The sequence below is a fragment of the Amblyomma mixtum genome, chromosome 4 (genome assembly GCF_055824585.1).
Source record: "Amblyomma mixtum isolate Tamu chromosome 4, ASM5582458v1, whole genome shotgun sequence".
NCBI classification, from domain to species: domain Eukaryota; kingdom Metazoa; phylum Arthropoda; class Arachnida; order Ixodida; family Ixodidae; genus Amblyomma; species Amblyomma mixtum.
The window spans coordinates 142,532,237-142,558,264 of NC_143015.1; the positions used below are offsets into that span (position 1 = coordinate 142,532,237).

The 26,028-nt window shown below is 45.3% G+C and overlaps 1 protein-coding gene across 1 annotated transcript; it reads right to left on the bottom strand.

The window, feature by feature from the left end:
* Positions 1-302: 302 nt before the first annotated feature.
* On the bottom strand, positions 303-25,522 carry LOC149348538 (uncharacterized). The gene is made up of 9 exons (XM_089541788.1): positions 25,483-25,522; positions 20,201-20,390; positions 15,386-15,537; positions 12,168-12,423; positions 10,832-10,995; positions 9,451-9,542; positions 6,626-6,784; positions 4,088-4,157; positions 303-697 (listed from the first exon to the last, which is right to left on the bottom strand). Exons 1-9 carry the CDS (start codon positions 25,520-25,522, stop codon positions 612-614), a joined length of 1,209 nt encoding a protein of 402 aa, XP_089397914.1. The 3' UTR covers positions 303-611.
* Between the last annotated feature and the right edge of the window lie 506 nt (positions 25,523-26,028).

Below are 26,028 nucleotides of genomic sequence, written 5' to 3' on the forward strand. Positions count from 1 at the left end.
TTCGTCACTTTTTCTCGAATATTTTGAATTTCTTACAGGACGACATTTTGTATGGTATTTTGTTTCGGCCGAGCCTTGTGTTTCTTGTGATTTTCTTCACTGTTGTAACAGCCTCATGAGGGGCTGCAGTATTTATAATTAGATACAATAATGACTTAACGCCTAATTCTCTTAATGTAGGGCAGGGCCTAATGTAGGGTAAGGAACTCTCTGAATGAACAAACTGAAGTTAATGATATTTATGATCGTATGGCCCTGCAAAGAACCACGGTGTTCAGCCTAATGCACTGAGACTGAAAAGGTGGCGTAGAAATATTTATTAAGTCTCGTGAAGCACAGGCCGGAACAACTAGCCGAGATCACAAATACGAGAAACCGTAGTAAACATCAAAGATGTCGTAAATTCCGGAAATATTGAAATTCATAATAAATTAACTGCTTGCTTTATGAGCGTAACTTAACGGCAGAGAGAAACGCTGGCAAATTAAGAAGCAGTGACCCGCTCAATGAAATGGAAACATGGGAGGTGTGAGAAAATATTTCATATTATTCCGTATTTTCTTAGTGAGTGATCTCTTTCGCAACTGCTCTCAGTGAAGGGTTTTGAACTTTCAGCGAGGATTTGTTGGGAGTGGCCCTGCATGGTAGGCCCCACGAGCAACGTAGCGTTCTTCGAGGTCATTGGAATCGGGGCAGCCTGTGCAAAAAAGGCGAAACTTTCAGTAAAGAAGGCAAAATGTCAGAGTTCGGTCATGGCACTTATACCCCTGTCACACGGGCATTTCGAAGGCCCTCGAATCGATAGTCTATCGACTCGAAGGCGATCGAGCGCTGCTACACGGCCAGTTTGAATGGCCATCGAGTCAAAAGTCTATCGAGTCGACGGAGCAGCCGGGAACTCTATCGAGATTTCGAGGGCCTTCGAGCGTTGCCCAAGGTTGCTAGCATTGCTTCGAACGACAACAAACATGGCGGCGCCCTTCAAAGCCGGACCCCTCGCTTCGGACTGAATTCTCGTTGTTGCTGCCTTTTTCTGTCCCTTCACTGGTCATAAATGGGGCACCGGTCGTTCGCTTCGTCTCATCTTGCCTACAAGAAAACGTATAAGTGATAAATTTGCTTTATTTTTTATTTAGAGTGACGATTCTGCCGCTGCTAGGCCTAAGAGAGTCGGTTTGTTGACAGTAATGGTTCCTGTTTTGAGAACCAGATGGCGCCACTATAGGCTGAGTTTATTTTTGCGTCTCTGCTAGCATACGCTGAACTAAATGTGGGAATGCGCCTGCGTTTAGCTTACGTAAGCGTGCATACGCTCGTGGTACGTAGACAGAATAAATTGATGCTCTTTTCTCACTGTATCTGTGTATGCCGCGAGCGGCGACGTGGTGCGCACAGCGAGAAGCAGCAGCGGCGCGGCCGTTCCAACTCGCCCGGGCGTCAACAGATGAAAACAGGTCCTAGTTTTTGCGGCGAGCGAATCCGCTTCGCTTGCCGGATTTTTCAACGAGTGTGAACGCGCCTTATGACTGCAAAAAAGTGTATTTCAACACTTCGTTAAGTTTCGTCAACATATTTTTGTTATTTACGCGAAACCGAACGTAGCGATTGCGGCGCCACACGATCTTGGCGTAAGACGCGAGAACGATTTCAATGGCCATTGAGATTTGCCGTGTAGCAGCACCACAACTCCCTCGAGTTCGATGGCGATCGAAAATCTCGAAGGCCCTCGACTCGATGGTTATTGAACTGGCCGTGTGACAGGGGTATTATATAGTACGTCAGCCGCAACATACAATTCAAACCTCTCAAAAGATCTCGTACAGAAGATACTCACTTGATGCGTGGTATTTTGTTTCACACCTCCAAAACTACCAAAACTAATAAAAAGCTTATTACTCATTAATGCCGCAGTATTTGCTAAATAAAATATCCGCTGTGTGAATAAAGAATTCTGAGCAATTTCGTGCCTGCACTACATTTTGCAAGTTTGTTAGCTGCAGTCAAACTTGCGTATAACGATGCTATGCGCTGAGGTGTCTACCACAGCCATGCGCGTCAAAAAATGCCAGTAAATTATATGAGTGGCGTAGTTTATGCATAGCTAAAAATACACATTTGATACAAGGTCAAATTGGCCTCGATAGAAAACATGTCCAACATTCTGGGCCAAAAATATCGAAAATTCAAGAACTGTAAGATACTGCTAGGAAATATTGGCGGTAATTGCCCATTCTTCTGATATATAGCAAAATCTTTGTTTTAAAGTGTTTCCATCGATCGCATCGAGAAGTTAAAGCTGTCATAGAAAAGCAACGGGGAAGGCTTTTGACGGCAGCGAAAGCGTTAAAAGAAGAAACATGTAAGACTGCGGACGGGTGATCTACGGATATAGTGACTGTTATAGTGAAATCTTACATTATATATAAAAAATGCGTTCATAAATGGTTTCATAAATGCGTTCATAAATGGTTTCATAAATGCGTTCATAAATGCGTTCATAAATAAATCAATATATTTTGCCAAGAATTGTTGAGTATCGTTGGGCGAACGCGTATGCGAACAAATGCGAACAAAAGACAACCTTTTTTAATGTGTCATTAATAGTTTAGGGGATATGAGAAAAGAGCGATACATAAACGAAACAAGAACACGCATAAGCCGTAATAAACATAGTAGACATGTCCAAATAGAGAAATTTCACAAAGGCTGTTTCAAATATTCCTTTTTTCCTGGAACAGCGTCCAAATGGAATGGGCTACCAAACGAAGTTGTAAATGCACAATCGCGAGAACAATTTTCCGTCTGTCTTGCTAAACATATAAAGCAATAAAGTATATAAAGGGAATCTTTTATTACCTGCCATTTTTCACCCGTAATTTATGACTGTACTTTGTTAACACTGTTTTATTGTTTCTACTGTATTGACTGCATCTTGTTCCTCCTGGTCTGCGTATGCCGCAAGTTTGATGTGTCCACTCCTCTCTTGGTCCAGGACAAACAAACAAACAAACAAACAAACAAACAAACAAACAAACAAACAAACAAACAAACAAACAAACAAACAAACAAACAAACAAACAAACAAACAAACAAACAAGCAAACAAACAAACAAACAAACAAACAAACAAACAAACAAACAAACAAACAAACAAACAAACAAACAAACAGACAGACAGACAGACAAACAAACAAACAAACAAACAAACAAACAAACAAACAAACAAACAAACAAACAAACAAATAAATAAATAAATAAATAAATAAATAAATAAATAAATAAATAAATTCTAATTGCGTTTGCGCTCAGTGTTGAGAGTAAGCCTTGCTACTGGTTAAGAATAGCCTTTTCTGTTGTACTCTAAGTAGGTCTGTATGTTTTCAGGCATGACGGCAACAAAATGTTCAAAACAATTTATTTTGTGACCTTTCCTTCAAAAAAAAAAAAGAAATGCGCTTTAAAGGAGAGGCTGGAACAGCGGGATCATCTTTGGTCTGTTACGCGCTTATCCAAGGAAGGGCTTCGTTTTCTCGCATAAATGTCTACATTATCGCCTTAGCCACATGGCAGCCGTGTTAGATATTCATCTTGGGAAGTAGGCACAAAAATATGGGTGCGCATTGTTCATTTCCCCACAGCGTGGGGATCGGAGAATGATCCCAGGTAATATACTTGATTACTGACGACTAATTTACTGAAATATTTTTGTGGCAAGAACATTAATAACCATACGTCCTCTCTAAATGACGTGAACCGCATTGTGTTCGGAAATTAAAATTTTGCATAAATAGTTGTTTGCTGTAAGTATGCGGGAAATACCGAAGGCATGATGACAGAAAAGAGGAATTTCAATGCAGTTTTGATTCTCTTGCGCCTGCAATAGTTGTAAGGATCACTGACTTATTTTTGGGTTCGATTAATGGGATTCCTCTTGGGTATTGCTTCACGGACCAAGTCATTGCCTGAATAAGTGGAATGTTCGCGCTGTCTTGCAGCGGCTCGTCTTAACTAAAGCGGTTCTTTTTGGATGGCTTTATATGACCGCATGCATAAAAAAGAACGAAAATGTTTTTATTCAGGCAACTCACCAATTAACTGCATGGTGCGCACAAATTCATCCTTCAGTATTCCCAACGTCTTGTCGACCCCTTCTTTACCCTGCATACGGAAAACATATTGAAATCACCGCATTAGGCTCAGCTGCTGATTACCACCAAAAATGAAAGAAAGGTTTTATCGGGAATACAGGTTTATGAAAATAAAATTGTGAGCGTGGATGGCACCGTAGCCGCGATGCTCAGGCCTCTTCTTGTGTATCTGGCAAAAAGACGAAAGTATTTGAGTGCATTGAAGAGGGGAATTCGTCAACAAAAACAATAGGATGGAACCCAAGATTTCAGTAGCACCTCGTCTGGCGAATGTGTTCAATGAATTTCCTCTAGAGTATATTTATTTCCTTGCTTCCAGACATATGTGCCTTCCACGAAAGACATTGAGGTATTTACATTGATGGCTGCTTGGGGATTTATTCAGGGTAAATGGGCCAGTTCACTTCCTAGTCAGTCACGAAGTAGTCCAGCATAGCCTGAGGCAAAAGGTGGACGTAGATTGGGAGGGGAGGGGGGGGGGGGGGGTGCACTCATGCCCTTGTCATCTGTTGTAACGTGATCACCCTCACTATCATCATCATCATCAGCCTTACTGCTCCCACTGCAGGGCAAAGGCCGCTCCATGTCTCTCCAATTAACCCTGCCTTTTGCCAGCTGCGCCCACCGTATCCCCGCAAACTTCTTAATCTCATCCGTCCACCTAACTTTTTGCCACTTCCTGCTACGCTTGCTTTCTCTTGGAATTCACTCCGTTACCCTTAAGGACCAGAAGTTATCTTGCCTTCGCATTACATGGCCTGCCGACGCCAGCTTCTTCCTCTTGATTTCGATTAGGATGTCATTAACATGCGTTTATTCCCTCACCCACTCTGCCCGCTTCGGGTCTCAACGTTGCACCTATCATTTTCTTTCCATAGCTCGCTGGATTGTCCTTATCTTAAGCTGAACCCTTTTCGTTAGCCTCCAGGTTTCTGCCGCATAGATGAGTACCGGTAAGGCACAGCTGTTGTATACTTTTCTCTTGAGGGATATTGGTGAACTACCATTCAGGATCTGAGAGAACCTGCCATATGAACTCCACCCCATTCTTTTTCTTCTAGTTATTTCCCTCTCCTGATCTGGATCAGCTGTCACTACCTGCCCTAAGTAGACATATTCTCTTACTACTTCGAGCACCTCACTACCAATGGCGAACTGCTGCTCCCTTGCGAGACTGTTCAACATTACTTTGGTTTTCTGCATGTTGATTTTTAGGCCCGCCGTTCTTCCTTGCCTGTCTAACTCATTGATCACGCTTTGCAGTTCAGCTCCTGAGTGACTTAGCAAGGCAGTGTAATCAGCGATTCACAAATTACTTGGGTATTCTTCACTAACTCGTCAAATCTTGCTGCATTAATCATCCATTAACTCTTATCCGCAGCTGTTCCCAACCCAGGCCGCAGAACACTTCCTGTAAACAGGCTGTGAATAGCATTAGCGTGATCAATGAGAAATAAAAAATCGGGGGTGCTAATGCAACGTAATTAACACCGCCACTCGTTGACATCGTAAGAAATTAGCGGAGACTGCGAGAAATGTTTTTCTCGCAACAGCACAACTTGCCTTCACTAAGTGGAATGAGCGGGAAAAGCTCGGAATGTTTTACATGCCCGAAACCTGAAGGCGGGTTCGAGGTTTTCGGCAGTCTTCTTCACGTTGCGGGCCACCTTACACTCTCATCCGCTACCATATGCAGCGACACCTACTGCTGTCTGCTTCATGTTTCTTAATCGTGAATAGTGGTGCCTTATCCACTGTTCTTAAGAGTGTACCGGGGAAGCAAATTCGATTTGTTTTTGCACTGAAATCTGCACACTTAGCGTTACGATATGGCATCACGAGAGATGATGGCTCATCATAGAATTGCTGCGCTTGGTTTCGCAGTTTGTGAGGGCACGGAGAAGAGAGGAGGCAGACTGTCTTGTGTTAGTGCAGCACAGAGCAGAGGGTATGATGATGAAATCTAGTGCCAACATGTCTAAACTGCGGCGGAGCCTTGAAGAGCACCTTGTTCGTAAAACCGAAATGCTTGTTATATGGCACACAAAATGCGTTTAAACACAGCGATGATCACTTTGTGAAGAAATTATTCGTGCTTGGATGTGACAAAATAAAATACATGTAAACTGTACGATGGCAAAAGCAGCCTTTACAACAACGGAGTGAGTCCAATAGAAGGAAAAGCGTGTTTTCAGAAAGCGGGCCTGGAAGTGATAACACTGAAATGCGTGGTCGCTATTGATGGAGATCATTTTCAAGGAAGGTCGACAAAGAACTCTGTCCATGGATTCTTAACTTTCTAAAATGGCGGATTTTTCGGAATATCGGTATTAAGGACTCAAAGGATGAAGAAAAAAAAAAGAAGCGCCAGTGGTGTGCTTTTTGTTGCCCCTCCTGCGCACCATTAGCGTTGCAAGTTTGTCACATAGTTTCGTTTTACGATTAAATAATGCAAAGAAATGGAAGTGGGGAGCGTACGTTGTAAGCCAGGCCCCTGAGAGCAGGTCGCCCCACAAATGCAGCCCGTGCTCCGAGACTGAGCGCTTTGACAACGTCCGCTCCACTCCGCACGCCTCCATCCAAGTAGATTTCAGTGCGGTTTCCCACTGCTTGCACAATGGGTGGAAGGGCGTCAATCTGCGAAAAACATGGCTCTGCTGTCTACCTCTGGACAGAAGCTGTCAGTACGCACTTCAACAGTGCGCAGAAATTAGTAGCCTATTGATAGGAATGGGCACCTTGCGAGTAACTGGACAAGCCTTATTCAATTTTTTTTTTCGTTTTTGTGCAGGGAATGGGGATAAAATCGTTACAAGGCGAGAGACGAAAAAATTGGCAGTGGCTCAGCTCGGCTATGCCAGAATATACGTAGCGAAACCGAGCGCAACGGCGAGGCGAGCGGTGTGACGTCATACCAAACGGCGGCTCCACGGCGAGGCGCGCGGTGTGACGTCATGCCAGATGGCGCGGCGAGCGCGCGGCGTCCGCCAGCTGCGGCGGTTGCTAGGCAACGGCTCAAGGTCGGTCTCTGTGCCTCTTCGGAGCATCGATCGCCACAGCGAAATCGCAAGTTCGTCCTCAACGTAGCTTTCGCTACAAAATTCGTGTATGGCGAACGGTAGCTGAACTGTGAAACAACATTTAGGAAATTTCAGAGCGATTAGCTTCAGTTGCTAACTCGGCGACTTCGCGCCAGGCTTGCCCGTTAAAAAGGCGGACAAGAGGAATACTAAGTCAATTGTACAGACTTTTCAAGGCGTATTTGTGGCACTGGACTTCACGCACGATCTGCCTGAAGTTTCATGTATTAGGTTAATGGATACTGAAATTCAGCAAAGCTCTCCACAGACGCGTTGGCAGTACAAAAAGCAAAGAGAGAAGGGCATCTTACGATTTCACTTTGGACACTCCAAGGTCATATAAAGGTCCGTAGCTTATTTTTGCATGTTTCAGGCCGTAAAAAAAGTGCGGTAAACACATTCTTGAAAGAACCTTGATGCCCAAGTCGCCACACTATAACAATGCGGATATCACGACGCCTTAGTGGTATCAGGCGCCAAAAACGTACAAAAAAGCCGGAAAACATCAAAAAAGAGTATTCTAGGAGTATTTCCTGTGGTATCCCTTACATCCACAAAGTTGCGCATTGCCTAAAGAATATAACGAGCAGGCGAGGCATCCCAGTTGTCTTTTCTGCACCCAAGAAACTGGCAGGCCTTTGCGCAAAAACCAGCAAGATTTCGTCTTGTAACCAGTTTAGAGCGATTCTGTGTGCAATGAACAACCAACTAGCCCCAGTCTTGCCTTTTTGCTCTCTCTCTCTCTTAAAATGCATTTATCCTAATTCTGGGAGGACATTTTCTTCAAATTTAAATTTATTTTCAGCACTCTTCTGCAGTCATATTTCTCTCCCTAAACTCTCGCTGCGACACTGAATATAATGTCGACGGTTTCTACATGCTTGCTATTTTTTTCATTTATTTGCCTATTTGTACTGCACAGTACGACATGGCGGTGGCGTTAGGCAGCAGGAACTGGGAGGGAAAACTTCAAGAGAGCAAAGTGTGTATTCAATGGGAGGACATCAAAGGAGAGAACTAGATAGATTCGACAACAACACACACAGACGACGCTAATCAGGATCGTAATGATCGAGGATGTATGCTTCACTTTTTGAAGGTGACGATAATGTTTCCAGCTCTTGGATGTGTATTTCCACGAACAGACTTATCGCTCCTACTGAGCATAATCAATATTAATGACTTAATCTGGTGAACTGAAAATAAGGTACAACTTTACGCCGATAAACAAAGAATCCAGATGCAGCATCCAAAGGTAACAAAGTTTCATAGCAATAATGTGAGCTGTTCATGAAAATAAACTAACACGAAACAGGAAAAGAGACAACTTTCTCACACGCAGGAACATCTATTTTACCTTGGGGGCTCCCCTAAAAACATTTGACCAACACTGTTCCCCTTTGGAGTTATTGATCAATTCCCCCTCACCCTAACACATGCTAGTCGTCTTGGTTTGCTCAGTTGGTAGAGCGACGGCTCAGGTGAAGCGGTGGACCTGCGTTCGAACCCCAGAGCATGATGAATTTTCCTTTTACTACGAATTTTTTTTGTGGAAGTAGTATAGCTTTCCTTTGTAGCCATACGGCTGCGCTTGGGTAGATGCCGATGAGTAATTACTCCCTTATTATAGACGATAATGGGTGCGGTCACCCCCTTCATTTCTTTATGTAGTGTCTAATGGGGATGGGGGGGGGGGGGGTGTTATCATTATTTTACAGTCGAGAAATAATTCATGACTATAACAGTGCATTTATAGCTGTGCGGTACAGTACCGTGTAAAAGCCTGACATTTTCCACCTCACATTTGCATTCTTCCCTGCTCTCACCGAAGTCGTCCATGTGTTTCACGGGCTTTAAATTTTCCAACTATTTGGTGTGTGCTAAAAAAAGTAAAACATCAGCTAGAACAGCCCCTACATTAAACCTCTTCAATGTACCACAGTGCGTTTGACGCATGGCCTTTCACTACAGACACGCATTTAAGGATCAGGTAGGAAGGCAAACCAAGGATGACATTTATGGTTACTTCATGAACTTAAGGAATGTAAGGAATTGCCAAATGTATACTCCAAATTGCTTCTATTGTTAGTCTCGGAGCTCAGTGAAGTATAAAAATGCTGAAGGCCATGTAAAGCCACAGCACTTGATAACGTATGTTGAGGTTTCGGTAAACAATGCTACTAACGAAGAAGAAAATGTTTACTTTCACGTAACTTGCCATACCGTTGCCGGATCGCCGTCGAGTATCCTGCCGCCGTGGTTTGACACGATCACGGCCGCTGCACCGTGGTCCACTGCTTCGACGGCGGCTTCAGCTGCAAACAATCCTTTGATCGCAAATCGACAGAATGGCGCGTATATATGGCAGGCTGTGGTTCATTTCTGGTTTTATGCTGACAAGGACTTTTTACTGCCATGCCTTATGCGATAAATAATTTATCCTGCAAGCATATTTAATTGGCTCTTGAAGGTGATACTGTCAGTGTCAAAGCTAAGAAACCTGACAGTCATTTGCCACTGGCACCAGAATGAAGTTTTAAAGAAAGTAGCCAAATCTATGGCTTCCGCATATACATATACCCTACTGCATATATACCAAAGTAGTGGACACCTCAAAAAGTGGTAAAATTTCAAAAACCTGGTGGTTTTCTTTTTCTGACGTAAAAAAAGAACCCGTGTTCAAAGGACAACTAAAAATACTCCCTACACTGTCCAATCGCCGCAATGGTTCTTGCGCTCCAAGATTGCAAATCAATCTTGAAGCAGTCCAGCTGCTAGATTACGTGGAAATATTTGCCTAATGAATAGATCAATTTCTTTCGCGATTACGGTACAGTTGTTCGGCAATAGCGATGATTTGTAGGTGAATCATTTTTTCTAAATGACTGCGCTTTCTTCTTTCAGCAGCGAGGGAAGTCGACATTCTTAAAATAATAATAATAATAAAAATTATATATTTCAAAAAAATACATAGTACACATACTAGCTTGCCCAAGCCAACAATGGGCTTGTGGGGCAGTGCTCGGCAGAATGGAGCAAGCCAGAGAACAGCACAGTTAATCAATACTGCACAAATTTAGAATGAAACTAAGGAAAGGCAGTGAGAAAGGACGGGGAGAAAAAATAGGAAGAAAAAAAAGAAAAGAAACAAAATTACATATACAAATCGGATAGCAGATTTCACTTCTTTCCGAGTGCTGAAAGATAAAACATTATCTGGCAGGTCGTCAACACATCAGGTACATAAAAGGCATAAAAATGTGTAGCGCTAAAGCCGTTACGCCAGCTGTGAGCAGTGACTACTATTAGTATTGCTGATAAATGTTGCCCTTTTCATCTGTGTTTTTGAGTAATTGGTTTCTAATTGCCTTGGACTTATTAAAAAAATACTACCAAAGGGTGAAATTTGATAGCGTTTGAGCGAGTTCTATTGCCTGAAAAAATCATGCATAAACGCTTTCGTTATAAAAGAAAAGCGAATATATTTTCAAGGCGATCTCAGCCTCCTGGAATAGTTGTTTTTAGCCGCATTTTAGTACGGATGGTCACTAGTATGCCCGACTAACGACTTTACGGCACGCTTCAGCGTAGTGCACGCACTTACGTGTAAGGACACCCTTGGCGACTATTGGTAGGTTCGACGTGCTGCGCAACCACTCAACGTCTTTCCATGTAACTGAAGCCGACAGGTACTTGGCAATGTAGTGATCACTACTTGTGTCGAAACTGAAGGAATGGCCAGGGAACGATGCCTCCAGATTGGCAAACCTGTGCGTCATGAACAAAATGTGCCAAATTCTCACAGTGGAGTTCAGTAGCACTTTTTCCGCTAATCTGCATATGTTCCCACGAACGGATGAGGTGAAAAGTGAAACCGCTGTAGGCAGTTTTGGCTGTGGATAGGGATTTAGCAATAGACATAACTAGCAAAAGCAGAATCCTTTCCCTCTATTTTCCGCACATTCGGTTTAATTCATTTCCTAAAGGCCGACTCTTACAATAATGGTTGTGAACACTGTTTAGAATTGGTATTACCATGCATAGATTTATTTACATTGTAGTACTTTTTATTTCTATAAACATTGGCTAATAAAAAGTAGGTAGCAGGGAATTTCCTTTCATGCACTCCAGGCAACCGCAACTTGCAAGAAAATTCCGAAGCAATTTACACCCCACGACAAATGAATGTACAAAGTGCATGCATGCAAAGTGCATTAAAACAACCTTGTTCGCATAAACGTCGTGATTACTTATCTGCGTTGATAAGGAAATTTGTTGTGGCTAGGTGACTATTTGATTAAATAAAAAACCTCACAGGCTGTTTGTGCCCCGCCGTGGTGGCTCAGTGGTTACGGCGCTCAGCTGCTGACCCGAAAGACGCGAGTTCGATCCCGGCCGCAGCTGCTGAATTTCGATGGAGGCGAAATTGAAGAGCCTCGTGTGCTGTGCGATGTCAGTGCACGTTAAAGAACCCCAGGTGGTCGAAATTTCCGGAGCCCTTCACTGCGGCGTCCCTCATAGTCTGAGTTGCTTTGGGACGTTAAACCCCAATAACGAACCAACCGACAGTTTGTATCAAGTGTATTTGGAATCAAATTATGGAATAGAAAAATAAAAAAAAGATCTATTAGCTTTTTGGCAGGGTGGCTCAGTGGTTATGGCACTCGGCTGCTGATCCGAAAGACGCGGGTTCGATCCCGGCCACGGTGGTCAAATTTCGATGGAGACGAAAATCTAGAGGCCCATATATTGCGCGCTGTCGGTGTACGTTAAAGATCCCCCGTTAGTCGGAATTTCCGGAGCCCTTAACTACGGCGTCCTTCATAGCCTGAGTCGCTTTGGGATGTTAAACGCCTATAATCCAAATTGAACTGGAATATGGACGCTCTGTTTGCCTCCAGAAACCGGTCACATCAATGCCTACGCATATGCATACCTACCTTACTCCTTCTGGTAGGTGAACTCCACTACTGCGGAAGGTGTCACTTTGCCCCATCACTGGTGAGTCCACGGTGACCACGATAGCTCCGTATCTCTCTTTTTCGGCTCTCTTCACGATGGACTCAGTCAGTGAACGGTTCCGGAACAAGTAGATTTGCTGCCAGAGGATTAGGTTTGGCGCACTGGCTCTAACCTCTTCGAGCGTCATTGAACTCATGGCGCTGAGTATCATTAGCGTCCCGGCAGCCTCTGCCGCTGCGAAGTCATTGCACGCTGAAGTAAGGCGTATTGCGGTGCTAGAATCTGTTCTTGTTTCTTAAGTCAACGTAAAAACGCACCAAAAGCACAAGGAGGAGATAGAGGAATGTGGTACTCATAGATGAACATTTATTGAGCCCCCAAAAGCTTCTATACATCAGTCGACGAGTGTTGAACCTCTTCGCTTCAAAAATATCTCGTGAAATGACATACAGCTGTACCGTCCAAGGTGACTTTATCATTCATCTATGCCCACCGCCATTTAGCAGTACCATTTAGCAGTACGCTAAATGTTCGGAGCAACTTTCAAACAAATTCCTTGAGGTGTGTAAGGCCACGCTTCATTAACGCCTAGTTGCGTTTTTAATTACTTCAGCTTGAGGCCACTGCACACCTTCGATCTATGCAGAGTTCTAGGAGTTCCCCGGTCGCGCGTCCTCGTAAACATACACAAAAGCGCGGAAGTCACTAGACACCTTTAGCATACCGTGTACCGTGTTACCGTTACCGGTATCGGATTACCAGAAGCCTGCGCGCAGAGAATGCGCATGCGCAAATCTCCTTGGCGGCAGCAGGTGGCGCCAGGTGTCCAGCAGCTGCGCGAACACCTGACGCATCGGGACCAATCAGCGCGTGCTCACCGGCGGTGGGCGGGCTCCTGATACTCCGCTACCGGTAACACGCTACACGGTAAGCTAAAAGTGCCTATTGTCGCGTTAACAGCATCGCTACCACGGCCGATGACTCCTGGCATTGTTAAGCGCGCGCATCCGCTAGCGCACCAAGAAAGCACTCGTGGAGCGTGCAGAGGGTAGTAGGCAGCAGAGGGCGCCACTCGTTGCCGTTCGGCGTTTACACAGCAGCACATTCCCATACCATCTCCGCGGAAACATGCGAACCTGCTGAGAGATTTGCGAGGGCCCTTTCGTTTGCAGGCATTCTGGCCAGTACCGAATCGTCGCGGGGCTTGTTTCCTGCCTCCGCTATCGGACACTTCCTCGATGAGCCAGCGAATAACTCGCCCTGTCAGTTCGCGAGGACTCTTCATTCTTAGAGAAGTGACACGCTGATGAGGTGGCGAAAGGGGAAGGAGCATCACGCGATAAGGGCGAGGACTCCCGCTGGGAGAGGGTGTTCGGCATTTTTTCTGTGTTTCTTTTTTTTTTTTAGCTAAGCTCTGGTCTCGAGGTTGTGCCCAACCTTCTGGGGCTGTGAATACCTTGTACTAAAACTTCACTGGTTAGCGAAGTCTAGGGTGGGCCTTGAAACATGACCGCCCTAACTTCTTCCCGCGTGAAATATATAAAGATGCAAGAAGAACCATTGGACAGAAGTCTAGTCTAGCAAGAGGCTCCGTGCTGAGCACGTACTTCAAGAACACCTAGGTTTTAACCGAGCCTTTCGTCGATAAGTAACGAGTTCGAGTGCTGTTGCTTTATCTGAGATCAGTTCTTTTAAGTTGCAGTTATTAAACTTCTCTGTGGAACTTCGTTGCTGTACCTCGCAGTTTTCACTGTTGGAAATTCTGTAAATATATTTCCTCGTCTTCATCCTCTGCATTCATCGATCGTCTCACTGCTGGATAACCATGTTTGGAAAGGCCTGTGCCCCTGCGGAGAAACCAACTGGAACATCATTAAATTTGCTGGTAGTTTTATTTCCGGGGCAATTTTTGATGACTGCGTTCAGATTAGCTCATTTTGCCGCTTTATCAGAAGTATTGAGGCTGGTAGTTTAATTTCCGGGGCAATTTTTGATGACTGCGTTGAGATTAGCTCATTTTGCCGCTTTATCAGAAGTATTCAGGTTGGTAGTTTAATTTCCGGGGCAATTTTGGATGACTGCGTTCAGATTAGCTCATTTTGTCGCTTTATCAGAAGTATTGAGGCTGGTAGTTTAACTTCCGGGGCAATTTTTGATGACTGCGTTCAGATGAGCTTATTTTGCCTCTTGATCAGAAGTATTGAGAATTGTGGTGAGCAGTACGTCGCGGCAAATGAGTGCCGTAAATGGACACCTTTTGCTATATTTCGCTAAAACAATTTAACGCTACATCGGCATTCTGTGCTCGACGTAATCAAAGTCCGATATCCTACGAAGCGAATCCTAGAAGCATTATTCTGGTCTCGAATGTGTAGTTTCGTCAAAGCGATCAGCAAAACGAAAAAAAAAAGGCACTGCTTTTGGCCGATGTTAAAAGAAATACCAATGTCTAGCGCATATCTCGTCACAAGGTGATACAACCATAATTGGTCAACTGAGGCCTCCCATAATCTGATCTACAATCTATTCTTCCAGCGCTGTTTAAGTTCACTGCTAATGCAGACCTAGCGGTTCTAAACCGTAAAAAAAATCCAAAATGTGACAGCAGATGATGAGCTGCAAATCGTTTGGGGTACTTGTTAAGCTTCCATGCCACACGAGGAAGGAAACTCAATACGAGGGTTTCAATTGATGCTACATACACAATGCATGATTTTAGAGAAAAAGCAGAACGTGTCGAAAAAACCGTCACAACTCGTTGCAGAAACACTGGAAGTCCGCTTTTCTGCATACCAAAAACCCCTTCACCACGGCGGCCAAACCAGTTTTAGGGACGGAAATAGAGTGCAGTTCTGGAGACATCTATTGTCAGAATAATGCCACACTCTTTTCCTGCATGCTTCAGCCCTATGTTGCTGTCGTGATAAGGGGTTTAAGCTTCCAAGCCGTTGTTTCGCCGGCACATTTCACCGTCCCCAAAGGAAGGGTGAAATGTAACTGTGTTAGAGTAGAGCTCGTCACTGCGGGCACAGCATAATGCATCTAGTAGCAGAAGTGTTTAGCGTTGCACCGTACTTCTCGCCATAGGACTGTCCGCGTCGCCATGGTAAAGGTGTTCTTGCTGTGCAGGAGACCGCAAGGGTCTACTCTGAAATCTACATTTCGTAAGATGCAAAACAAAGAAAATCATTCGCACCTTGCGCTGTGCCCACTTCTCCTACCGCATTCGCCAGCTTGTGAGTAGCACTCGGAGCTATGCCGACTGGAAAAGCGATCTTTTGGCCGAGTAATTCGGTGGTGGTCTTAACTTGTGAAACGTTGACCAGGACTCGAGGTCGGAAGAGAAACCTGCGGTCCACAAGAGGAAGGAACACACACAACTAATATAATGCACAAAAAACAGACTGACGTACAGAATGCAGCAAATTAACAAAGAAGTAAAATTCGCTGTGGCTTAGCTTGGTTAAACCCGGTAATTGCGAAAGCAATATCCGTACCTACGCCATGGTTCAGCTGGTAGTGTAGCTGGTGGTGGTGCTTGTGGTTAGACTTGTGGTGATGCATCGGTTATACAACCCAATTCAATCCAATCCAATCCAAACCAATGCAGTCCAATCCCATCCCATTCAATCCATTCCAATCCACTCCAATCCAATCCAATGTAATCTAATCTATTCTAATGTAATCTAATCTAATTTGATCAAATACAATCCAAAACAATCCAATCCAATTCAATCCAGTCCAATCCAATCCAATCTAATGCAATCAAGGTCAAATGAAGGTCAATGGTGGTCACCGCCGCGGCACGGCAAAGGCGTGAAAGTGCAAGTAGTATTGCTTTCGCAATAAAAGGAATGAACTGTGTTGATGTTTTCCGCTGAGCTGCAAGTAGCTGCCAACTCTCAAGATGAATCGACGGATGATCCCAATAAAAAGAAACAAGCAAAGTGGGTTCTGGAGGCTTGTATTTGTACTGACCACGGCAGAAAGTCTTGTGGGAACGTCTTAGAGCGCTCCTTATCCTATATGGTTTGCATACCTAATGAGGTGGCCTTCATGCTTGCTTTATTAGAAGTAGCATGAAGCCATTGAACTGAACCATCTAATTGCAGAATTTTCTTTAACCACTGTTTGATTAAGAAGACACTTAGAGTGTCGAGGAGCCGCTTAATGCCTGTCGAGCATATGCGTTGTGTAACTGAAATATACATGCCTTGCATTGTACTTCTCTGCTTCAAGGCTGTGGTTGGCTTGGGAGGTTGGCAATGCCAGACTGCTCAGAGCGCAGCGGCGGCATTTTGTATATGAACGTCCTAGTCAGGAACATTTACACAAGCACATCACTATACATAAACACAGCCGCATGAAAAACAAATTAGCTCGCTATGACGTCCTCAACACAAACACAACCATTTCCGTAAGTCTCTGCCCCATAGGTTAACACCAATAAGACACAGACATTATATACGTTCCTTTCGAAGGAAATTTGAAAATCAATAACCCCCGGATAGTGCCTGCCAGATGCGCTCCACCTGATTGTTATTCTCCTGGTTATTTCAGTCTCGAGGACCGGATCTGCAGTAACTACCTACCCGAAGTATAAGCCCTCTCTTACCTCTGCAATGCTTCGCTGTCTATTGTAAACTGGTACTGCTTTACAATACTCTTACGACTACCTTAGATTAGATATCTTCCTATTGATTTTTTGGCCCACTTTTCAACTTTGCTTGTCCAGGTGCTCGACCACGCTTTCAAATTCGGCCATTGAGTTACTTATCAAGGAAATGTCATAAGCATGGATGGAGATTTTTAAGGTATCCTCCAATATATTTGATCACCAACTCTACCCAATAATTTCGCTGAATACTTCCTCTAAACACGCGATCAGTGGTACTGGGGAGATATTGTCGCCTTGGTTGACATGATTGTTGACTGGTGTTTTATGACTTTCCTTGTGAAGCATTATGATGGCTGTGCAACCGATATAGCTCTTTTGCAGCACTTTTACATACTTTTCTAATCCCTGGTTGAGGAATGCCTGTGACTGCTTTCTCATGTGGATGGGGTCTATTGTCGAATGGCCTTTACAAAAGCCAGTCTGAACCTTTGGTTGATGAAGTCTAAGGAGTCCCTAATTCTGTCAGCGAATACATTAGTGAAGACAATGTAAAAAACAACAGAAGTTGGTCGATCTGTAGTTTTTCAAGTCCTCGACATCCGTTTCTGACAGATTAAGATTATCTTAGCGTTCTGTCAAGATTCAAGCACTCTAGAGGTCATGAGGAACTCGATATACAGTGGCAAGCTTTTAAGTACCACCGTCCTTCAACAGATATGCTATTACCTGATCCCCACTAGCTGCTTTCGTCTTTTGTTACTTCGTCTTTTGTTACTGGTTGCATCCCCAATTGTTCTGCTCTCTGCCTCTTTCATTACCACCATTGTTTGGCTGCTATATAAATCTGTGTAGCTGCTTGAAAAGCAAGCGATTCAGGCGTTAGGTCTAATTAGACGAATTGCTCCTAAAACAGGCGGCGCCCGCTGTCATGTTACAAGGCAGTTGGCGTGGGCGGTTGTGCAACCGCGCCTCGTGTACCAAGCCCAATTCCAGCATTTGGCGAGGGCTCAGTGGGATCGCCTTGAAGCCGTTAATCGAGAGGCAATGAGGGTCATCACTTGCCTTCCCCGCATCACCGCGATCGTGGCGCTCCAAGAACATGCTCAGCTGAATACTCTGGATGAGCTGGTGCAGCAAAGACGTGATGCTCACCGGCTTAAGTCTAACCTTACACACGCAACGTGTGCACTCAGGGCGTATGCTTCCTCGCACTCCATTCTACGGTCGCCTCCGCCAGTTCTCCCTCCCTGGCATTTTGTGGAGCTCAGCAATAAAAAACCAACTGATCTACGTCGGCCATCATCTACCCTCGCGGCGGCGTCGTTTCGCGAACGAATTACACCAGAAGACGCCCATCTGCCGCATGGCTCCATTGTTTTATACGTTGACGCAGGCATTCAGGCTTGCGAAACCACTACTGCAATTTACTGCCCTTGCAAGCCTGCCCTGAACAAAACGTCCAGGTTTCGCTTCCCAAAACCTCCTTCCTCCTTCTGTGCGGAGATGCTTGCCGTTCAAGAGGCACTTTGCTCAGTGGCCGCCGTTCCCCTACTACCTACGGCTCGCATTGTCATCCGCACCGACGCCCTTCAAGTCATCGCCTACTACGACGCGTCATTCCCACCCCAGGCATTTGTCAGGACATCCATCGTCTCGCGGCACGCATCCCGCAGCCAATCCGAATTCAGTGGGTCCCACGAGACCTCCTGAGTTCGCAAAGCCGTGCAGATACTGCGACACAGCTTGTGACCCCAACTTCATCTTCGCCTCGAGTCCTAACACTGGATGACACCTCCCCCCTTTTAACAAAAAAGGAACACCTCCGGCGCCGCACACGTGCTCTAATCCCTCCCCTCCGTGTGCGGTAACCCTCCCCCGTGGTCTTACCCGTGCAGAGGAGGTTGCGCTTCGGAGGATCCGGGTCGGGGTTGCCCTAACTCCGTCCATTACACGAAAGTGGCCGCAATTCGAAGGTGTATTTCCCCGCCCCAGGTGTCCAGTCTGCAAGAACCGAAATCTTGAGGCCGACATTCACCACCTGCTGTGGGTTTGCCCGGCGTTGAAGCCGACAAGAATTCGGCACCTGGCGGCAGCGGGTCTTTCGCCCGATAATAGTGCTTCATACACCGCTTGGACACAAGGACCTCATCATCGTTCACTGCTCGATTTCATTAGATCATGGAACCTTTACTCATTCATTTAGGCATCCTCATTTATCATTACGCCGCCGCGGTGGCTGAGCGGTTATGGTGCTCGGCTGCTGGCCCAAAAGACGCGGGTTCGATCCCGGCCGCGGCGGCTAGAATTTCTTTGGAGGAGAAATTCTAGAGGCCCGTGTACTGTGCGATGTCAGTGCACGTTAAAGAACCCCAGGTGGTCGAAATTTCCGGAGCCCTCCACTACGGCGTCTCTCATAGCCTTAGTCGCTTTGGGACGTTAAACCCCATAAACCAAACCAAACCAAACCAATCATTTATCATTACATGCCGTTTTATGTCCTGAGGCAATGAACATCACATTAAAAAAAAAAAATCTGTGTACAACTCCGCGGAAACATTACCTATCGTATACACATGGGTAATGACATGGCCCTCCTTGTTTATTTTGGCCGTAACTCTTATTTTTTCCAATCACTAGCTTCCACATGACCGCATTTTGGAGACTTACTTTTTTTTTATAGCCTGCTTGACTCTCTACATGTTAAACCTTCAATGTCACCTACTTTACGCTTATTGATTGGTTTTGACATTTCTTCCAGCTCGATTTTGTCTATAGGTTAGAGGCTTTCAGTCTTTGGCGTTTATAACAAGCTCTTTGCCTATTGAGAGCACTCGCCTGCATCCTGGCTAGCTACCCTTCCCCCTACTTTTAATGCGGAGTGCGTGACGACATTTGGGAGGTTCCAAAGAATAGGCTATTAAACGTCTAACGAAAAATGGCAAATGCGACTTCAGATTGTACAGCAAGCAAAACACGTCCCTAACCTTTTTTGCATGCAGGAATCATGCGCGTATTATTCTAACATAAGTCGTCAAAGAAGTAGCGAGTTGTACACTCTAAGCCTGTCGGGACCAAAATTACTTCTGCGAGTAGTACTTTCAGTACTGGCTGCGCTACAGCACCCATTTCTCCCTCTTAAAGTAACCAGTACTTCCTCAGATATTAACTCCAGAGAGACATGTGCCATAATTAGGAGACAGTTGAGTAACATTTGATTGAAAAACTTAGTGTTGCACTTAATTAAATATAGGAATCATGAGCCCGATGACAGCTCGAATACTAAAGTTAACCGAAGGGTACCTAATTCGTAGATATGGCTTTCGATCGCGTCCACTTGCAGGCCCTTCTTGAACGACGTCTCGCTCATCAGCCCGGAAGAAAAATGAAACTTGCCTGGTAAATGCTTTCGTGTTTTCCTTCAATGTCTGTTCTCGACCGGCCCCACCGCCGATATATGCTCTCGCGGAATCCTCCAGGTTGGCTTCACCCAAGCGTTCGATATCGTCAAGGGTGGTCACGACTGGTTCTTCGTCTTCCAGGCTGCGTTCCCGGTGGAAGCCAGCGACCCGCTCGTCGAGGCAAACTGCGGTTTTTTCGTTCAGTCTTAACTCTAACATATGCGACGACCGGGAAATGGCACGTATTTAGTCGCCTCATCAGCTGATAAGATAAAAGCCTCCGTTGCTATCGCAGTATTTACTTACGCACAAGGAAGCTTAGAAGAAAGAGTGCTTTCATGCTGTTTTTATTTCTTGAGCCGTCCAGAGATGTCGTTGCGCAGCAACTGTAGAGCACTTAGCACTGAAATACACAGCATAGATATCACCATTAGTCTTGGTCAGATCGGCTTGTGGAGGAACTGGCTAAAGTGCTGCAGCAGCATGTTATAACGCTTGTTTTTCTGTCTTAAGACCTTCTATTATTGGTGCCTTCGCCACGGCTTACGTCATTGAGAAGCTGCGACTAGTGACAGTGCCCCAAAAGAAAACAAATAACGTTACAAAATGCGACCTCTGGCAGCTCAGGTGGCAAAGCGTCTCCTGGGACAACCAGATTCATCGTCACCATCATTATCATCATCATCACCATCACCCTAACTACGCCCACAGCAGGTCAAAGCCTTTGCCAGTTGCGGCCACCGTATCCTCAAACTTCTTAACCTCATCCGCCCACCTAACTTTCTGCCGCCCCCTGCTATGCTTGCCCTGTCTTGGAATCCATTCAGTTACCCTTAAGGACCAGCGGTTATCTTGCCTTCGCACTGCTGCCCTGAGCAAGCCCATTTATTCTTGATTTCTACTAGGATGACATTAACCCATGTTTGACCCATGACTCACACAGCCCTCTTTTTGTCTCTTAATGTTATACTTTTCATTTTTGTTTCCATAGCTTGCTGCGCTGTCTTTAAATTGAACTTTCTTCTTAAGCCTACACGTTTTTGCCCCATAGGTGAGTACCGCTAACATACAGCTGTTACATACTTTTCTCTTGAGGGATATTTGTAAACTGCCATTCATGATCCGAGAGAACCGGCCAAATGCGATCTACCTCATTCTTATTCTTCCAGTTATTTCCCTCTCGTGATCCGGATCTGCGTTTATTTGCAGGGGGAAGTTGTAGCTCTCTTACCTCTTCCTTTATGTCTTATCACGAAGAGGTGAGATGCTGAGGGAATCAGGGGGAAGCTCTGTATTTAAATTTCGCGCTATGAATTCGCGCTTAAGTTGCTCGGAACCTGTGAGGATTTTTGTACAGTTTCGGACGGGTGGCATTTACTGAATCACCTTAATTCGGACTACCCAAAAACGGGTTAAATTAAATTAAAAGCAGCAATACGAGCGACGAAAAACAAATCGTACGTTCACCTTTAATACAGATTTTACCGGTTTGTTTTTTTGAGTCTTTTATTTTTCGTGACAGGCAAGAAGCCTGGACCAGGAGGGGAAAAAAGTTGTTAATGGTGTAATTTTTACTATAGCGAAAATACCGAGTTAGGCAGGAAGCGTGATTCACAGAACAGATAGAGGCTAGATATAGCCAGCAGAGCAACGATTTGGTCGAAAACGAAAGATCACCATTTGCTAGCATCTCGGCGCCGCGAAAACAGAACATCTGTTGGAGGGAGTTTGCACCCAATGCAAAAGCCAGTGGGTTTCTGACGATGCCGGAATTCGAACCTAGTGCCATCAACGTAGGCCTGGTCGTCAATTAGAGCATCAAAAAAAAGAGATAACGGGAAGGAAACGTATAAACAAGAGAGAATTTGGCGGATGATTAGAGTTAAGGAATATATATTGGGACCAGGTGGCCTCGGCAGGTGTAAGAATGGAGTAGTTATATTCCATTATAAAGGACTTTGTCCCGAACCTGACTATTGTCAATGATAAGGACTTAGCATTTTAACCATCGGACTCACCCTCAATGCTGGATTGATATGATTGATATGGAGGGACGGTGTAGTCCAAGCTCGAACAGACGATTAGGAGTGAAGCGCCTTTTAAATATTTGCGCGTGTGTTGTTCCCAGAGGTGGTGCAAAAAGCAAAGCGGTTTTTGTGTGCTCACACAGACGCATGCCGCATTTATCCACTGAAGCAGGTGTCAATACTCTCGTGCCTTTGCAGAAGAGCAGAGTCATTAATTCTAGCCTACTGTGCCTGACATAAGGCTGCACTGCAAAAAGAAGGCGCAATTTTCCTGTCAAAAAAAATTTATTGCCTGCAGAGCAAGGTTGTTCTCATCGCATAAATCACATGCTATTATCTAATCCGAACGCCAGAGAGCACTTCCGCAGTTTCCGTCTACTTAAACGCTGCAGCGCATGAGGCTGCATTGGCGTGACGTGTGCACACATGCACACACCCACAAGAACAGAAAAGCCTGAAACGTACGTGCACGTACGTTTCTGGATTTGCTGCTCTTGTAGGTGTGTGCATGTGTACGCGTTTACAGCTGCAGCCCACGTGTGTCTAGTTAAATTCCACTGTGCCCGCCTTGACTCATCGTGCCGGAAGAGTTACACATGGCTGAAGTCCTCCGCCCTTTCCACATTTGCTTCGCTGTATTTTGTTTACTGGTTTACGTCCACAACACGCGAGTGCACCCTTATAAAAATTTCTATAGACAGTCCATAGACTGTCTATAGACTTTAGTCTATGAAGTCTATAGACTGTCTATAGACAAATCCTTTAGACTGGTCTATAGACCGTCTATAGATTTATGGCCATACACTTTTAGTAGACTTTTGTCTATAGACAGTCTATAGACGAAAGGAAATTGAGGCAGCTATAGACCTTAGTCTATAGAGAGTCTATAGAGAGTCTATACACGAAAGGAAATTCAGGCAGCTATAGACCTTAGTCCATAGAGGGTCTATAGACAGTCTATAGACGAAAGGAAATTGAGGCGGCTATAGACCTTAGTCTATAGAGGGTCTATAGACAGTCTATAGACGAAAGGAAATTGAGGCGGCTATAGACCTTAGTCTATAGAGAGTCTATAGACCGTCTATAGACGAAAGGAAATTGAAGCAGCTATAGACTTTAGTCCATAGATTTTCTATAGACTGTCTATAGACAAAAGGAAAAGTCTATAGGATGGCTACAGAGTCTATAAAAAGTCTATAGAAAGTCTATAGATCATTTTTATAAGTGCATCTCAAATCTGTTCTGTGCTTCGGCCACTCTGTCTCCGTACACTTTACTCGATGCTGCTGCGGTTGTGCTGCGACTGAGACCGCCGTCCCTGCTTCCCTCCCGTGCTTTTTAACTTTCAGTTTTTATTTTATTTTTATAGATTTTTCTTTTGAGCCGTTCTTCTCTCCCGCACCGTTTGCTTGTTGTTTTGGTTCATGTGTCCGACACCTGTACAGATGCCAACCCCTTAAGAGAAGCGAGAATCCTGTATCTTCAGTCTTGAAAAAGGACAGGCTCTCTCTGAAACGTCGACTCCCAATAAATGTTTACCTAAATGAAGCGTTTCTCAATTTTGAATTTTACCTCTAGCAACCAAGTACGCTTATCTTTTTGTGCTATATATATATATATATATATATATATATATATATATATATATATATATATATATACATGACATAGCACAATAAGGTAAACGTACTTGGTTGCTAGTTTAAATAAGATGCGAAATTAAGAAACGCTTCGTTTATTGGGAGTCGACGTTTCGGACAGAGCCTGTCCTTTTTCAAGTCTTGAAAAAGGACAGGCTCTGTCCGAAACGTCGACTCCCAATAAACGAAGCGTTTCTCAATTTCGCATATATATATATATATATATATATATATATATATATATATATATATATATATATATATATATATATATATATTGTGAAGAAGAAGATGGACCCCTTCGCTGGATTGCGTAGCAGTGTTGTATGCATAGGTGATATAAGGCAGCACAATGTCCCAGTCGGTGTGATCGGATCCAACGTACTTCGCGAACATGTCACCGAGGGTGCGATTAAATCGTTCAGTAAGACCGTTTGTTTGGGGGTGGTAAGCGGTGCAAGTGCGATGAATGATTTTGCACTGAGCGAGCAGGGCTTGAACGACGTCAGATAAGAAAGCACGGCCTCTGTCGCTGAGCAATTCGCGAGGAGCACCGTGACGGAGAATGAAGTGCGTCAATAAGAAACCGGCCACATCACGGGCTGTTGCAGCTGGGAGCGCGGCGGTTTCGGCATATCTCGTCAGATGGTCGACCGCGACAATGACCCAGCGATTGCCGGCAGCTGTGTACGGAAGAGGGCCGTAGAAGTCAATGCCAATGCGGTCGAAGGGTCTAAGCGGACATACGAGAGGCTGTAACTCACCAGCCGAACGGTGAGAGGCAGGTTTGCGGCGTTGGCAAGCCAGGCACGATCGGACGTACCGAAGAACCGAGTTGTACATACCGCGCCAATAGTAGCGAAGACGGATTCGAGTGTACGTCTTGAAAACTCCGGCGTGACCGCACTGCGGATCGGCGTGGAAAGCTGTACATACTTCGGTCCGTAGATGGCGCGGGATCACGAGGAGCCATTTCCGGCCAGTTGAATTGTAGTTGCGCCGGTAAAGGAGGTGATCCCGAATCTCGTAGTGGGAAGCTTGGCGGCTAACGTCGCGTGAAGGGGTAACTTGCGAATGGTTGGAGAGGTAGTCAATAAGAGAGGCGATCCATGGGTCCTTTCGTTGTTCGGCGGGCATGTCACTGACGTCGAGCGTAAACACCATGGGGTCCAAGGCAGAGAGGCTGGCAAGGTTGGCTGGAAGCGGCGAGCGAGACAAAGCGTCGGCGTCTGTATGCTTGCGACCAGATCGGTAAACGACACGGATATCATATTCTTGGAGACGAAGAGCCCATCGTGCCAACCGGCCGGAGGGATCTTTGAGCGATGAAAGCCAGCAGAGGGCATGATGGTCAGTGACTACATCAAAAGGACGGCCGTAAAGGTAAGGTCGAAACTTTGTGAGTGCCCAGACAACGGCCAAGCACTCCTTTTCCGTTACTGAGTAGTTAGTTTCAGCTTTCGTGAGAGTACGGCTGGCATAAGCGACCACGTATTCGCCGAAGCCAGAGGGGCGCTGAGCAAGCACAGCGCCGAGGCCGACACCACTGACGTCTGCGTGATGGACCCCTTCGCTGGACGCCGATGAAGAAGAAGCGGTTGTGGAATTGCCTTCGCGCAGATCGTGTCGGTCTTGGTCGCCCCGCTCCATCGCCGACCTCGACGCCGTCCCCGACGTTCTTCTTCTACATTTGGTGGAGGTGCTGCCTGATCTCCTTACCTCACGTATGGCAAGACGAGCTCGTATGGCTGAGGAAGAAAACCCACCGGCCGCCCCGATGCCCCAGCCGGTTGTCTGCTCTGGCTCCTTACGCCAGCGCGACCCTGCGCTCTTTAGCGGCACCGACGACGCAGACTGCGATGACTGGATTGCTTCCTACGAGCGAGTGAGTTCCTACAATAAGTGGGACGACGTCACTAAGCTAACAAATGTCATCTTTTATTTGACCGGCGTTGCCAACTTGTGGTATCGTAACCACGAAGCCGATATCACGACATGGGAGACATTCAAGGCTAACCTTATCACCGTGTTTGGTCGTCCCGCTGTACGCAAGCTCCGCGCCGAACAACGCCTGCACGATCGATCACAGCGGCTCGGCGAAACATTCACAAGTTATATTGAAGATGTGGTCCATCTCTGCAGTCGCGTCAACGCAC

Excerpts from the sequence above, each read along its gene's own strand:
- LOC149348538 (XM_089541788.1), bottom strand. The coding sequence starts at position 25,522 with ATGGAGCGGGGCGACCAAGACCGACACGATCTGCGCGAAG. Across the intron at positions 10,996-12,167 it reads CACCTACCAGAAGGAGTAAG|GTTTGCCAATCTGGAGGCAT; the intron begins GTAGGTATGCAT and ends CATGACGCACAG. Across the intron at positions 698-4,087 it reads GCGCACCATGCAGTTAATTG|GCTGCCCCGATTCCAATGAC; the intron begins GTGAGTTGCCTG and ends TTTTTTGCACAG.